Raw genomic sequence first — 16317 nt, 5'->3', positions numbered from 1 at the left:
TATTAACAAAAATTCCCCTGGCCCAGAGTGCTAGGCAGTTTCCCTTAGGAAGAATTATAAATGAAGCATGCCTAGCAAAATTTTACCCATTTAGACAATAAAATATACTAATATATTTTCAGGCAGCTTTTAATGAACACAAATAGTGGAATTTACTATTAATCTCCTTTTCAATTGAGCTTTTGTAAATGTCTAAGGGTTTGGGGGGTGTCTTTGTTTTGTTTTGTGTAAGTTTGGGTTTTTATTTGTTTTTGGTGTTGGAGATGAAACTCAGGAACTCACACATGCTAATAAGCAGGTGCTATGTCCCAATGATTCATTGTGTAAGTATCACATGGAAATCACAAACAACTATAGTAGCAGTAGGTATGCTTTGCATTTTGTGTAGTATTCTATATGCTTTGCTACCACATTTATTCCTGAAATTCTTTAATTGGTCCTGTGAGTTGGTATGTGGACATTTTCACAACTGTAATTGGAAATGCAGATATAGGTTGTCACCTGTAAAGAGCATGTTGCTATTAATTGAGGAATTAGAACTAAACCCTCACATCTCATTTTGAAGTCAGTGCCTTTTTTTCCTTCCACAACAGATCTCATAGTTACAGATATGATTTATAAAATAGGCAGTTCAACAGTAAATCTGAACCAGATCTGGGAAAGCAGCAAAGCAGGAAGGATCAAGTAAATAGGAGACCTCAAGACAGACAAAAGAGGGGCTGGGGCTATAGCTCAGTGGTAGATCACTTGCCTCTACACGTGTGAGGCACTGGGTTCAATCCTCAGCACCACATAAAAATAAATAAATAAAGATATTATGTTCTTCTACAACTAAAAAAATATTTTTAAAAAGACAAAAGAAATAGTGCCTCGACATTTATTAGAATGTTATTCTATATCTAACATTTATACTTTGAACAAGTGTCCATTTTGTAAAATAATTTTTGGGACTATAATAGAAAGGGCCTTAAGAACTAGAAATAATGGGGCTGGGGTTGTAGCTCAGCAGTAGAATGCTTGCCTAGCATGTGCAAGGCCTTGGGTTCAATCCTCAGCATCACATAAAAAATAAATAAATTAATTAATTAAAGGTATTGTGTCCAACTACACCTAAAAATAAATATTAAAAAAACTAGAAATACTAACTGATATTTTATGAATACATGAAATTATTTATCTGTTTAACTCCTTATCCACAGAGGCATCCCATTGCTAGCTATTGTATTTCTTGAGGGGAGAAGATCAGAAATTGATAAATTTGATAAATATCATAGCAAAGGAACCTAGACAGTGAGGGGTTTTAGAGTATAAGATTAGTAGTTTTTTAGTGATGGCCCACTTAATGCCAAATTAAGGTAAACAGACTAAAGAATTGTGATTACGACTCAGAACATTAGTTTGTAGCCCAATCAGATTCTAATAAAAATTAATATTGAGGATGGAAGATGAGTGTTTAAATAACAAAGAGCTACCATTTAAGATTTTGTAACTTTCATATACTACTCTTCCTCAGTGAACCCAGACTGTAATAAAATTACCACCTTTATCAGAGCTGAGTGAGGAAGTATGTTTGTTGACCTTACAGGATGCCTTGCTGTTGGACCTGCTTTCTCAGTCCTTAGCAGAACAGTTTTCCTTGCTATGCATAGGAAACTTCTCTTCTAGAAAGTGAAACTATGACCTTAAATGTACTTGCTTACTACAGGATGATCCTGTATAATCAGAATTATTATTTTTATTAGTATATGTAATAAAACCGATTTTTAAGCATATTTCAGTTCCTCTTATGTTGTCTTAAAATTTTTTTCTTTTCTTTTTAAACTTATTTTTTTATTTGCAGTACAAGGGATCAAAAACAGATATTATGTTCTTGATCAAACACAGATATTATGCCTTGCCTAAACTAAGACAAGTGCTCTACTACTGAGCTATATCCATAATTCCTAAAGATTTATTTTCTAATTTGTGAGTTAATTTGTCAGACATAAAAGTCTGTTATTTTGGGGCTAGGGATATAGCTCAATTGGTAGAGTGCTTGCTTCATATGTACAAGGCCCTGGGTTCAATCCCCAGCACCAAAAAAAAAAGTCTGTTATTTTTATCTTTGCGGCCTTTCTTAAAATGATTAGGAAAACGAGTGGTACTAATGAAGAAATTTCCTCTGGATGGAGAGAAGATGGGCAGAGAAGCATCATTATTTATTGTTCCATCAGTTGTCAAAGGTACAATCCCTATCTTATATGTACTTTAGATGCCAAGTGAAAGTTTATTGAGGAACTTAGAAGTTTGCATTTATAGTTACTATTGGGATACTGTTATAAAATACATGTTAAGTTCATAGAAAAAATTTTGACTTGTCAAAAATGTTTCAATTTCAAATTAATGTATATCTTCTTGGCTTTGTATATTGGTTAGTATACAAGCATTATTGGCTAACCAGTGATGCTTTTATTTCAGTTTTTTAAATAGGATGGAAAAGTGAGGGGGGAAGGTATAATTGAGATTAAAAGTACTTAGGTTAAAATCAGGAATTTTTCAAATGATATACCGTAGATAGAATAGAAATAGATATTTAAGTATTCTGGGAAATAAACAGATTATGATCAAAGCCTATTTTGTTATTGAGGATAAGAAATGTCAATAATAGTTCTAAAATATACTGCCCAATTGTAGTATTTGTAATATTTATATTACATAGATATAATGTATAATATGACTCACTTCGTAATGTAGATATAACCCTTTTTATGATGGCACCATTCTTTTTTTTTTTTCAGATAATACTAAATATACATATACTCCAGGATGCCCAATATTTTACTGCTTACAGGATATTATGAGAGTCTGTAGTGAATCCAGTACTCACTTTGCAACACTTACAGCAAGAATGTTAATAGCCTTGGATAAGTAAGATGTACCATTAAATATATTTTTTGAATAATCAAATACATGTTTATACTTGAAATGAGTCCAATGTAGACACTTTTAAAATAATATATGTATTAAGAAATGGTAAGTTTTTCAATTATAAAATAAAAATGAAAACCACCCAAGGCAAGATTGGCTTATCTGTTTAGAGCATGTTAATTTTATTAAAAAGTAACGAACACTGCCCTGACCTTGGAATTAAGATTCTTCTGTTACAAAAGTGGATTTAGTGTTTAGATATTCTTATTAATAAGTCATTTAATCTCTCCCTTTGTCTTTCTCTAACAGTAGGACTCTTATCACCTACATCTCAGTGGTGTAAATTTTGAAGGTACTTCATTTTTTGAAAGGAGTTTTTATCATTACTATAGCATATACATTTTTAAAAATTGTTTACTTGTGTCTATTAACAAAAGTTTTATTAACAAATGAGGTACTTAGCCAACACTAATGAAGATTATAAAAATCCAAGTGTAATATTAGAAAGTATCACATATCAGAATTAATAGTCTGCCTTTTCATCTTCATTTTTGAACAAGTGTTCTTACTACCTCTTTTTTTCTATTTTGCTAGGTGGTTAGATGAACGTCATGCACAGTCTCACTTTATTCCAGCTTTATTCCGACCTTCTCCACTTGAGCGAATAAAAACTAATGTCATAAACCCTGCATATGCTACTGAATCAGGCAAGGCAGAAAACTCACTACATATGGGCTATAGTGCATTAGAAATAAAGAGTAAAATGTTAGCCCTAGAGAAAGCAGATACCTGTATTTATAACCCTTTGTTTGGATCAGATCTTCAATATACAAATCGGGTAAGAGTTGAATTTTGGCTTTGGTTTCAAAAGTCATTTCATGTCAAGTGTAATTTTTTTCTGAGGTGTGTGTGTGTGTGTGTGTGTGTGTGTGTGTATAGTAAATTGTAAACAAACATTAAGATGACATCCATGCTGTATTTATATACATAAAGGTCAATTATTAAAAGCTCTTAAGAAGTTTTTCTTTTTGTTTTGTTTTCTACTTTCTAGGTAGATAAAGTGGTAATAAATCCATACTTTGGTCTAGGAGCTCCAGACTACTCAAAAATACAAATTCCCAAACAGGAAAAATGGCAGAGAAGCATGAGCAGTGTCACAGAAGACAAGTACTTTTTTGGTTTTACTCCATATTGCTAACCTTAAAAATATATTACAGTATTAAAATATTGTTTAAAATAATACGTGCTATAATTTTTCAACCTAGTTAATAGTTAACTTATAGCTGCTCAGTTATATGTAGCTTTAATAGGTGTGTCACATTTGTTTTGAAACAATTTCAATTTAAACAATGCTGTTTGCATTTTTTTACTTTCTTTTTAATAATTAGAGAACGACAGTGGGTAGATGATTTTCCTCTTCATCGAAGTGCCTGTGAAGGAGATTCAGAATTACTAAGCCGTCTTCTCAATGAGAGATTTTCAGTCAACCAATTAGATAGTGACCACTGGGCACCCATTCATTATGCATGCTGGTAAGTGAATTACTTATTCTTTTCTTTCTAGGGAGAATAAATTCTTAGTATTAAATATTAATATATCTTATCAAAAAGACTATTATCATTCCAGACACTTTTTTCCACTATAGTTGCCTTCTGAGCTTTCTGTTTTGATCTTGTGATTACTGTGTAGGTGCTACTGTTCAGAATTGCAAGGTCTGACCCATGGGGAAAGTACTGCCATTGTTAATAGGGATAATCAAGTCTTACTGTAGGATAGTTAATAACTAGTAAATGTCACTGCTAAACCCAAGGTCCCTTATTTACCTTGCAGTGTCTTTTGTTTTATATTGGGTTTATGTTGTATTATTTTATCCTTATTATAAAGTTTGAATGTGTTAATAACATAGGAAATTATCCTCTTCATTCTTTGGGAAATGGTGGTTATCAGAAACCTTCATTAGAATCAGAACCTTCCGTTTTATTAGATGTGGGGGTTTGAAAAGAATCGGAGTTAGCTCTTAACACTACTTGCCTGATGTAGCTCTTACTATCCTACTCTTTTCACATAATATACTATTTCCCCTTAGCTGGGCTGAGTTTTCAATATTGGTGGCTGTAGTTAACAGAATGCCCATTTTCTCAAAAGAACATGATTATATTACAATTTTTTTCTATGAGAAAGTTATTTTTGACCTGTTGTTTAAAGTATGGTACCATATTACTTACTAACCGTTAATTGTCCACAATATCTTAGCTGTGCAATGTTAAGCAAGGAACTTCACATATATGCATCTTAGTTCGTTTATCTGTATGTAAAATACAATAACTAGACCATTTCTAGAGTTCATTCCAATTCAGAATTCTTTTGATTTCTCTAATTCTAATATTTGTGATCAAGTATCTAAATTTAGTTGCTTTTAAAGTATTTTTTTTTCTGTTTTCTTAAAAATAAGCTCTTTTATTTGGTAAACTTGCTCTTATGTTTTCAGTTTGGGAAATTTTTATATTTATATTTAGGGTTACCCTAAATCATGCTTAGGTTATCTACTAGTTGTTGTCTCAGATTACTGATAAATACTGATGATGTAAATAATACTAAAAGAAATTTACATGCTTTACTTGTAGATAAACAAAAAGGGTATAGCTTATAGATCAAACCCCAAACAGCTATACTGTGGGATTGGGAAAGGCCAAGGCAGTGAATTGTGGTTTATGGCAGGAGATATTTTTTTCTTCTCTAATAAAAAAGTGGTAGTGTTTTCTACTGCATGTTACATAAAAGCACTAGTCTAGCATTTAACATATTTTGGAAGGTATTTAAGTTTCAGTCGCATCTGTTATTCCTAAAAGTATGACCATTGCCAAGTTACTTAACTACTTTAAGGGTTTGTTTCCTTATGTGTAAGATGGACTTCAAAATGATACTTTTCCTAAGATTAAAAAAGAAAATACAGGGCTGAGGTGTAACTCAGTGGTAGAGCACTTGCCTAGCATACTGAGGTTCAGTCCTTAGCACTATATCAAAAAAGAAAAATGAAGATAGGGTTCTTTGAGGACACATAATAAGCACTTAATAAAGTTGGCTTTTATTAAATATTGTTGTAGTTGAGGTGATAGCTCAATAGCAGAGTATATGCTTATTAGCATGCATGTATGCGTGAGACCCTGGGTTCAATCTGCAGCACCCCCCCCCCCAAAAAGAAAGAAAATGTTAAAATGTAAAGATGTTGGTGTCTCATTCTAAAACTTATTAAGCTATAGTATTTTAATTTCAGCTTCTTGTTAATAGAGTACACCAAGGAAAATTTGATAAAATTAATTTTCCTAGAAATACTGATCACCAGACATAGTATGGGTCACCTTTCAATACTTTTAATCAGATGCATCATTTTCTTGGTGTGAATTTGAATAAAGAATGGTTTATTTAGTTAAGAATTTAAATTAATTTATTTTGGAATATACTCTTATTCAGTACAATGATCTAGGAGGGGACACTGAACTATCACAGCCTAAATTCTGGGGCTTGTCCAGTCTTTATAAGGTAAAACAATGTTTTACTCCTCTTGATCTGTTTTCTCATCTTTAAAATGAGGGTATTTTCCAAGTGTGGTGGCACAGTCTTTTAATCCTAGCAGCTCAGGAGTTCTGAGGTAGGAGGATCACAAGTTCCTGGCCAGCCTCAGCAACTTAGTGAGGCCCTAAGCAACTTAGTGAGACCCTGTCTCAAAATAAAAAGGGCTGGGGATATGGCTCAGTGGTTAAGAACCCCTAGGTTCAATCCCTGGTACCAAAAAAAAAAAAGAAAAAGAATAAAATAAAATGAAGCCAGGCATGCTGACATACTCCTATAATCTCAGCGACTTGGGAGGCAGAAGATCAAGGATTTTAAGTTCCAAGCCAGCCTCAACAACTTGGCAAGAACCTGTCTCAAAATAAAAACTAGGAAATCGGACTGGGGGATGTGGCTCAGTGTTTAAGGACCCCTAGGTTCAACTCGGGTACCAAAAATAAGTAAGTAAATACAGTGATGGTTTTGATTAGATAAGTACTTTTCAAACTTTTTGGTCTCAGGACCTATTTTTCCTTTTAAAACTTATAGGATCAACAAAGAGTTCTTTTTTGTTTATGTGGAATTAATGTTATTTACTACATTAAAAATGAAAACAGAAAAATAGCCTAAATATTTATTAATGCATTTTAAAATAATAAACATATGTATTAGCATAATACAAGTTTATAAAAGTGCCATATTTTCCAGAATAAAAAAATTAATGAGAAGAGTGGCATTGTTTTACAGTCTTACAAATCTCTTTACTGTCTTTATTTAATAGACTCTTACATCTGCTTCTGCCTTTAGTGTGTTGCAAAACATGTCACATAGCTTCTAGAAAACTTTATACTAAGAAGAAAATGAAAAGGGCAAATACTATCTTGTATTATTATTATGAAAATATTGACCTAGAAGACCCTGAAAATTTTTTAGCAGTCCTTATGAATTTCTGGATCTCTTTTTGAGGATCATTTAATTATATCACCCCTAGGATTGCTCAAAGCTGTTAAAATTCCTTAATCAGTGATCAGGCACCTAAATACATATTGAGTTACCATTTTCTCAAATTATTTAAATTGACTTTTACTCCATATTGTCAATGTGTCACCACTTGTAAATGTCTCATAGCCCATATTTTGTCACCTCTTTGCCCTTTCTATGCCAGACTCTCTGTTTTGGATCAAATCACTGTCTTCTTTCTCTGATAGTACTTTTAGGCATTAGTTCATTGTCAGAAAGTATTTTTAGAACTGAGATGATATGGCTCACTATGAATTAATCCATCTGATTTCATTGAGGTCTTCACTGTAGCTTAGCTTTGCTTCATTCATTCTGTCATGCTTTGGGTCTTCCCCTACAAACTATTCTAAAGCTTTCTACTCCTAAATATGTAAATGCTCACTATTTTCATTCTTAACTTTCATAACTCCCTATACTCTTTTACCCCCTATTTTCAAAGAAAGGTGAAAACAGAAATGTAGTTCTTTACCCCAATGATAAGTTTTTGTCTCCATACATCTTCTCATCTTCTGTATAAGATAATGCATGCAAAATTCCATTCTGTTCCCCATTCAAATCACCATTTCCTTTCTTTTTTTTTTTTTTTTTTGTACCAGAGATTGAACTCAGAGGCACTCAACCACTGAGCCACATCCCCAGTCCTATTTTGTACTTTGTTTAGAGACAGGGTCTCACTAAGTTGCTTAGCACCTTGCTAAATTGCTGAGGCTAGCTTTGAACTCTTGATTCTCCTGCCTCAGCCTCCTAAGCCACTGGGATTACAGGCATGTGCCACTGCTCCTGACACCATTTTCTTTTTCAAACTTTCTTTGCTCTTGCCTTCATGCATGATTCTCTGTCCCTACATGTAAAGAACCTTAATTTGAACTTGCTACCTATTCTAGCTACTGTCCTGTTTCTTTCCTTCCTTTCAAAGCCACTTCAAAGGTGAATGGGCCACATTCTCTTGTTTTCTGTGTCACAATCTTCATAAACATTCTTTACCTTCTCTGAGTTTTTAATCTCTTTCCCTGCCCTGCATATTGTTGACTGCCCCTTTATTCTAAGAACAAATTGGAGTTGCAAGAGTGTAATGAAACTTTAGTAAAAGTTAATATAAATGCAAGATTTTATTGTTAATCTATCACTATTATTAATGAAATATTGGCCTCCATTCTATGATCCAAGCATGTATTGGAACGTGGAAACTACAAAGATTCAGAAAACCAGATTCTAACTCTGGCTAGTAACTATGAGACTTGAACAAGTTACTTAACTGACTTCAGGCTTCATTCTTCGAATTCGTGCTTGTATTAATTATTTTTATTATTACTTCTAGGATTATTCCCGAATTATGACTTTCCCTGAAAGGCTGTGTTTCAAAATGCATTTATTGTTCTAAGAGGATCATCTTTCTCTAACTTCTCTCTCGGAAAGATTTTATCTATTCTTCCAACCTTAATAGTAATTCATTTCAGTTAAATGATTGTACATAATCTAGATAGATATTCTAAGCCTTTGCCTCTCTTCTGAGAACCAATCCTGCATTTTCAATTGCCTACTTAACAGTTTAGTTATGCATCTTTTATGCGTAAGGCATTTTGGAGAATGCAATGACATTATCTCTACCCTTAATGAACTTCCAGGGTAATAGAAGAAGTATATAAATAAGAATGAAATTAGTTAAAATGAGGTGAGTCCCATAAGAGTAACAAAAATAAAATGCTAAAATGTATTATTAGGAATATAGAGAAATTTATCCTAAACCGTTTCAAAGGATTAATAGAATTAATAGAATTCAATCTGAACAAAATGAGGAAGAATAGAAGAGCATGTTGATAGCGGAGAACACCAGCAAAAGTCACATGAATAAGAAGGGATAGGATACAAGTGATACAATTCAGAGTATAGAAAAACCATAGGGTTTGTAAAAGGGAAAAGCGTTCAGGGCAAATCAGATCAATTCTAATATGTAGTGTTTTCCTTCAAATATCTAAAACCAAATTTCCATTCACCTTCTCTCCTTCCATCCTCTTCTTTCTAAATAACAGATTATTTTTCACCATTGCTTCTGATTGCAATGTTTCATAAATCTTTGGCTGTAATCAAGATGTTGACTCACTATGTCTGGCACATGCTTTGTACTCTTCTGAGACCTTGCTTTCCTTATTCCTTCCCCGCTACCTAAAATATTTTATCTCAGGCTGAGGATGTGGCTCAAGCGGTAGCGCGCTCACCTGGCATGCATGCGGCCCAGGTTCGATCCTCAGCACCACATACAAACAAAGATGTGGTGTCCGCCGAAAACTAAAAAAATAAATATTAAAAATTCTCTCTCTCTCTCTCTCTCTAAAAAAAAATATATATATATATATATATATTATCTCCCTTTAACATTTCTTATGTTCTTATTTCAAATCTGTTCAAATTGCTCTTTCAAAACACTTCCTGAAAAGACAAAACTCATTCATCTTTTCGAATGTTTTAAATAATTAAATATATGCCATTTTGGTTTGACAATTGTGAAGTCCCATTTGTGTTGTTATCCTAAATTCTTAAATCTAACAGTACAAAGTACAAAAGTTATAAATTATGTAATTTATCCATGTTAATGTCTTGCCTGATTAATTAAACCCTTCAGAGCAGGGTTCTGTATCGTATCTTTGTGTCTTCCACATAGTTTAATGTAGCACCCACATATAGGATTGTCTTTGGGCCTCTTTTGTAATTCATGGTCAGGCCTACATGTAAAACATTCCCATAAGATTGTTTATGACTTACTTTCTGATTCTAAACTTTTTTTTTTTTTTCCTTTTTTGGTGCTGGAATTGAACTCAGGGTCTTGCATATGATAGCACATGCTCTACCACTATACTGTATCCCCAACTTCTCTTAACCTATTTTTAACTAAAAATTATAACTTTTGTACTTTATATGGAGTGTTTCTCCATCACCTTCTTTATCTTATATTTGGTTATATTTTATCTCAATTGATCAGAAATAGAATTGAGCCAAAATAATTAATAAAAAATCCCTAACCATTGAGAGCATTTTTTGTCAGTTTTAATCCATTAATGCTTTACTATCTAACCTAGAAAAGCCTTAGATTTCTTGGATATTGGCTGAATTTTTGATTTTTTTTAAACATTCCAGATGATTTTTTTTAGGTAAGTTTCATTTTTTTTTTTTTGTAGGTATGGAAAAGTTGAGGCCACTCGTATATTATTAGAGAAAGGAAAGTGCAATCCAAACCTTTTAAATGGACAGCTGAGTTCTCCTCTTCATTTTGCTGCTGGAGGAGGACATGCTGAAATAGTACAGATTCTCCTAAACCATCCAGAAGTTGACAGAGTAAGTTATTTCCCTATTTATCCCTATCCCAAGCAGTAAATAATATGTAATGACACTGAAATATTCCATTGTACATTTGAAAGGTCAGCTAAAAAATAAAAATAAATTTCATTTTATAGACTAAGTAATATTTATGTATGAGCTGTGCTCTTGAGCATACATTTTAAATGTTTTTTTTTATCCTGACAAAATATACCTCATGTAAAATTTATGATTTTAATTACATTTAAGTGCACAATTCAGTGGCATTGAGTACATTCTCACATTATTGTGCAACCATTACCGCTACCCTTTACCAGAATCATAAAATTTTTACCACTTTTCATTTTATATTCTATTTCCCAAAAAATGTCTTGAGAAAGAAAAAAGGATGGTCGATCCACATAGTAACAAGTGTTTCTAAAGGGCAAAGTAAAAACATAACAAAAACTGTTGTATCTGTATCAGAACTTTTAAAAATCAATAATCTCATTGACTAGTGCTTTCAGTCTTTTAACTTTGGCAATTCTTGTTTGATATAGAATATGTACGATGTAGCCTTAATATTTACTTAACACTTTGCATTAATCTTTTTTAATGAAATTCTGATTAATTGAATGTTTTCCCTTAGAAAACTGTTTTTAATGTCTTTTTTTCCTTCCCTCCCCCACATTTTTAGCACATAACAGACCAACAAGGAAGATCCCCATTAAATATTTGTGAAGAAAACAAACAAAACAACTGGGAAGAAGCAGCAAAATTGTTGAAGGAAGCCATTAACAAACCAGTAAGGATTACATTTATCAATAGTCAAACGTAGCTTTTAAGTTGATAGATAATTTAAGGACCTGGCAAGAGTGAAAGAATAAAAGCTTAGATGACTCTTTACTGTTGTAAAACTCATGTATTACATTTGTTGTCATTCTTAACATTTAAACTTTTTTTTTTTTTTTTTTTGGTACTGGAGATTAAACCCAGAGGTGCCCAAACACTGAGCTATATTCCAGCCCTTTAATACTTTATTTTGAAATGGGGTCTCACACTAATTTGCTTAGGGCAAACTGAGTTGATGAGGCTGGCTTTGAACTCTCGATCTTCCTGCCTCTTGAGTTGCTGAGATTACAAAGCATGTACCACTGCACCTGGCTGAACATTTATTTTTATATAACCAAATGAAAACTGGAAAAATGAATAAAACTTCCAAGATAATTAATCTAATTTGGGGACTAGGGATGTAGGTCAATGATAGAGTTCATGCTTAGCAGGCACAAGACCTTGGGTTCAATCTCTTTCACCAAAAAAAGAAGAAAACATAATTTCCAGTATAATCTCTAATTTCCAGTGTAATCTTTTTTTGTGTGTGTGTGCTAGGGATTGAACCCAGGATCTTGTGCATGCAAGGCAAGCACTCTGCCAACTGAGCTTATATCCCCAACCCCCAATATAATCATTCTAAAACAGGGATTTATTCTGAGAAATGCATCATTAGGCAATTTCATCATTATGTGAACAACATAAAGTATTTTTACACAAACCTAGATAATCATGTGTAGCCTTTTATATACATAGGCTGTATTGTATATAGCATTACATATGTCATCAACTAAAATGTTCAATGATGCACAAATGTAACTTGATATGTTGAGTAAAATAATTCTGATTATTCATTGAAGAATATTTCTGTATTAGCCCTTCTAAACAACATTTTATATTTGTAAATTCAGCATTGTACATAATTTATTAATTTAGTCTCAGCAAGTTAGTAAAAACTTCCCCCCCCCTCACAAAAGTTGAAATAGGTGATTTCCTGGCTCTATTTTTCTGCTATTTCAACCTAGTCTTCCCATCTAATTATGCCCAAAATAAACTGATAAATCTAATGACAAATATACATTGTATTATAAAGATTAAAGTTTAATTTAGAATTAGCATTGACATTAAGATGGAGAAGAGGGCTTGGGGCATAGCTCATTGATAGAGCACTTGATTAGCATGTGCAAAGCCCTGGAGTTCCATCCCCAGCACCATAGACAAACAAAAGAAAAGCAAGAATGGAGAGGAATTTACAATAAGAAGAAATTGTTATACCTAAAAGTTATAGTGATTATAAAACTATTATTAATTTTAAAACTATTTGAAAACTTAAAAACCAGATAAAAAGGTTTATACCAACAGATGTAACTGATGTTCCCGAGCCTTTCTAGATATTAACCATCAACTAGTCAATAAGTATTTATTTAGTATATCTGTGAATCTAACACCATGGAATACTCTTGAAAATGGTAAGGAACACATAATGTCTTCCATTAGGAAGTGTTACATACAGACTCATCACACATACACATTTTGTCAAAATACTATTCCAAGACCATAAGACAGAGACAAGAAATGATAAGCAATAGAGACACCTTATGTTACACTTCATTACAATTAATTTTATAACAGTATAGTTATAACACATTTTTATTTCTGACATAATTTTTATATTTTGAATGGATAAGAAGAGGAATCAAGTACTTCAGTCCAAAATGATTTGGCCTAGAAGTTACTTGGGAGCATCAGGTACTTCCTGTAACACTTTTATCTGAGTTTTTCTGAATTAAAGGAAGGAAGCTAGCCAAAATTTGTTGTTCTACAACTTCTACCTTCAGAGTCTTTCATTATAAAAGACTTCTCAGTACACGTTACTGCTGCTACACATATCTTCAGTATGATTTATGACCCATTATACTTATTGAGTACTTGACTAAAACTGAGTTCAGTGACCAAGCCTATATTTCCCATATATTTACCTTTTACATTAACAACTATGAAACATCCTCCCAGAAGAATTTGAATTTTTAAAGAACCATTTTCTTTAGTTGCCCAAAATTATTTGACAGAACATTCAGAAGAAAATAATTTAGAAAATATAAATAATGGAAGTAAAATGTTTTAAAATATTATCAACAACTTCTCATTTGAAGCAGCTTTCTGATATTTTTGTATTAGAAATCTGTTCTAAAAGATTAGAAGTTAAAAGTAAAGTGTCTTATTGAACTGTGTTAGGTAATTTTTAAGCAGTTTTCCTAATTTATTATCATTCCTTATCCTAGTATGAAAAAGTTCGAATATACAGAATGGATGGATCATACCGTTCTGTAGAACTGAAGCATGGAAATAATACCACAGTACAGCAAATAATGGAAGGAATGCGTCTCTCTCAAGAAACTCAGCAGTATTTCACTATTTGGATCTGTTCAGAAAACCTTAGTAAGATAGTTTTTCTTTTATTGTTTAAACACCATTATTCCTTTTTGGAAATAAAATGGTAAACTTCAATGTAACATTTATCATTTGCTTTAAATTTTAAGTAATACCATGTTATTCTCTTTTGTATAAATTATTACATTTCAAACTGCTGAAACAGGTGAGCCCTTAAGGCCCCTTCCCTCCTTCATTCAAAGCATTTTGTAACTAGTAAAAACCAAAAATTTTCTTCTCCTGCAACAACATTTGATTTGAATGCCATTAAATGTATTGTTCATATTAACTCTCTCAAAATAATCCACATGTTCTTTTCTTTACATTAGTTTTCCAGCAAACCTTTCTCGTTAACAGCAAGTTAATGTGTGTGTATAAATAAATACATATATATACGTTTTTTTCCCACACAAAGTATTGCATAGGTAAAGAATTTAATTGATAAAGGTTGGTTACCTAATGGTTTAATCGTATCTTTGACACCAAAATTTATTGATTGTGATATAATTAAATAGGTTATAATGGAATTAAAAATTTCACGCACATTTGATAAATTTGCTAGATGAATTATTCTTATATTAAAAACAAGCAGTTATCTACAAATTAGGTAATAGTAATGATTAAATAGTGATTTAAATTTAGACTTTTAATTTATATATATTCAGTACTTAAGTGCCCATAGTTTAGAATAAAGTTTTTATATGCATTGGCATAATAATTTTTTTTTACATTATCATTTATAAAAGGAAAGATGTTTTTCAGGCCTTCAGCTCAAGCCTTATCATAAACCTTTGCAACATGTTCGTGACTGGCCAGAAATACTTGCTGAATTGACTAATTTGGATCCCCAAAGAGAATCACCACAGCTTTTCCTAAGAAGAGATGTGAGACTTCCTTTGGAAGTTGAAAAAAAGGTTTGTTTGGAAATCCTTTTAATAGTCATTTAAATACACAAAATCTATTAGGTTCCTATTATAAGCACTACATGCAGAAATTGCACTATTCCTGTACCAAAGAGTTTTACTTCTGTTTTTATGTTCAGTCCTTATATCTTTGTGGTGATTAATAGAGTTTCATTTGTCTACTTACAAAACACTTGGTTAGGGCTGAGGTTGTGGCTCAGTAGTAGAGCACTTGCCTAGCATGTGTGAGGCAATGGGTTTGATTCTTAGCACCACATATAAATAAATAAAATATAGGTCCATTGACAACTAAAAAATATTTTTTAAAAATGGCCGCTTGGTTAGTAGTTTATTCCTTTCTATTCCATTGTCTTAAAGATTTTTTTAATTGTTTTTCTTGTAAAAAAAAAGAGGAAAGCAACCTCCCCACACCAAAAAAATAATTAATAAAATAGCAATTGGATGAAACAGTTTATATAAAAAATAATTTTGGTGGGAGGAATAGTTAGGAAGTATGAATTTTAAATAGGGCTAATCAGTTATGGAAATTTTGAAAGAGTTACGGGAAAGAACACTGAAAATAAAAAAACAATGTTGAAAAACTAAGACATACCTGAATACTAGAAAGATCCCCATGTTCAAGGAGAGGAATATTTAATATTGTTGAACTGTCAATACTAGCATAGTTATCTACAGGTTTAATACAACCCATAATAAAATTTCAAAGCCTTTTTTACAGAATTTAAAGGATGATCTTTAAATTCATATGTAATTACAAAGGACCTCAAACAGACAAAGCAGTCTTGAAGAGAGAAGAATAAACTTAGGAGATTCACCTTTCCCAATTTTAAACCATACTACTACAAAGTTCAAAACATTTTGGTAGTAATCTAGGATATAAACTAATGGAATAGAATTGAGAGTTCAGAAATAAGCCCATACATGTGTGACCAATTGTTTTTTGACAAGGGTGCCAAAATAGTCTCTTCAACATATGGTTCTTGAACAATGGGGAAATTGGAACCCTTGTATGTGGCAGATAGGACATAAAATACTATAGCCACATGGAAAACAGTTTGGTGATTCGTCAGAAATTGAAGCATGAATTACCATAGGCTCTCCTAGGTATAAAATGTGAAAGAATTGAAAACAAACTCAAACACATTTATATGCCATTATTCATTGCAGCCTTATATATAATAGCTAAAAAGGTGAAAACAAACTAAGTGTCCAGTAGATGAGTATTCAAATAAAATGTAGTATATACATAAAACAGAATATTATTTGGTGTTAAAAAAGGGATTAAGTTCAATATTTACCACAACAGGGATGAATCTTGAAACCATTATATTAAGTAAAATAAGCCAGACACAAAAACACTACTATT

The 16317-nt window shown here is 32.1% G+C and overlaps 1 protein-coding gene across 3 annotated transcripts in view; it reads left to right on the top strand.

The window, feature by feature from the left end:
• Nucleotides 1–16317, top strand: part of Krit1 (KRIT1 ankyrin repeat containing) — a 36430-nt gene that overhangs the window by 5234 nt on the left and 14879 nt on the right. For 2 of the 3 annotated variants that reach the window (XM_058582882.1, XM_046455186.2), the window contains exons 4-12: nucleotides 2130–2222; nucleotides 2778–2907; nucleotides 3502–3745; nucleotides 3959–4074; nucleotides 4296–4439; nucleotides 10650–10806; nucleotides 11465–11572; nucleotides 13881–14037; nucleotides 14791–14942. In XM_058582882.1, coding sequence (XP_058438865.1) covers nucleotides 2130–2222; nucleotides 2778–2907; nucleotides 3502–3745; nucleotides 3959–4074; nucleotides 4296–4439; nucleotides 10650–10806; nucleotides 11465–11572; nucleotides 13881–14037; nucleotides 14791–14942 — 1301 coding nt within the window. Of the gene's footprint in view, nucleotides 1–2129; nucleotides 2223–2775; nucleotides 2908–3216; nucleotides 3260–3501; nucleotides 3746–3958; nucleotides 4075–4295; nucleotides 4440–10649; nucleotides 10807–11464; nucleotides 11573–13880; nucleotides 14038–14790; nucleotides 14943–16317 lie in introns of those variants that run through there. The other variant, XM_046455187.2, reaches the window with a different exon arrangement.

The sequence above is a fragment of the Marmota monax genome, unplaced genomic scaffold (assembly GCF_021218885.2).
Source record: "Marmota monax isolate L192 unplaced genomic scaffold, Marmota_monax_Labrador192_F-V1.1 WCK01_AAM20220418_F8-fsc00264, whole genome shotgun sequence".
In the NCBI taxonomy this organism is placed as follows: Eukaryota; Metazoa; Chordata; class Mammalia; order Rodentia; family Sciuridae; genus Marmota; species Marmota monax.
The sequence above is the reverse complement of the archived record's forward strand: the minus strand, read 5'-3'. Positions and strand labels throughout refer to the sequence as shown.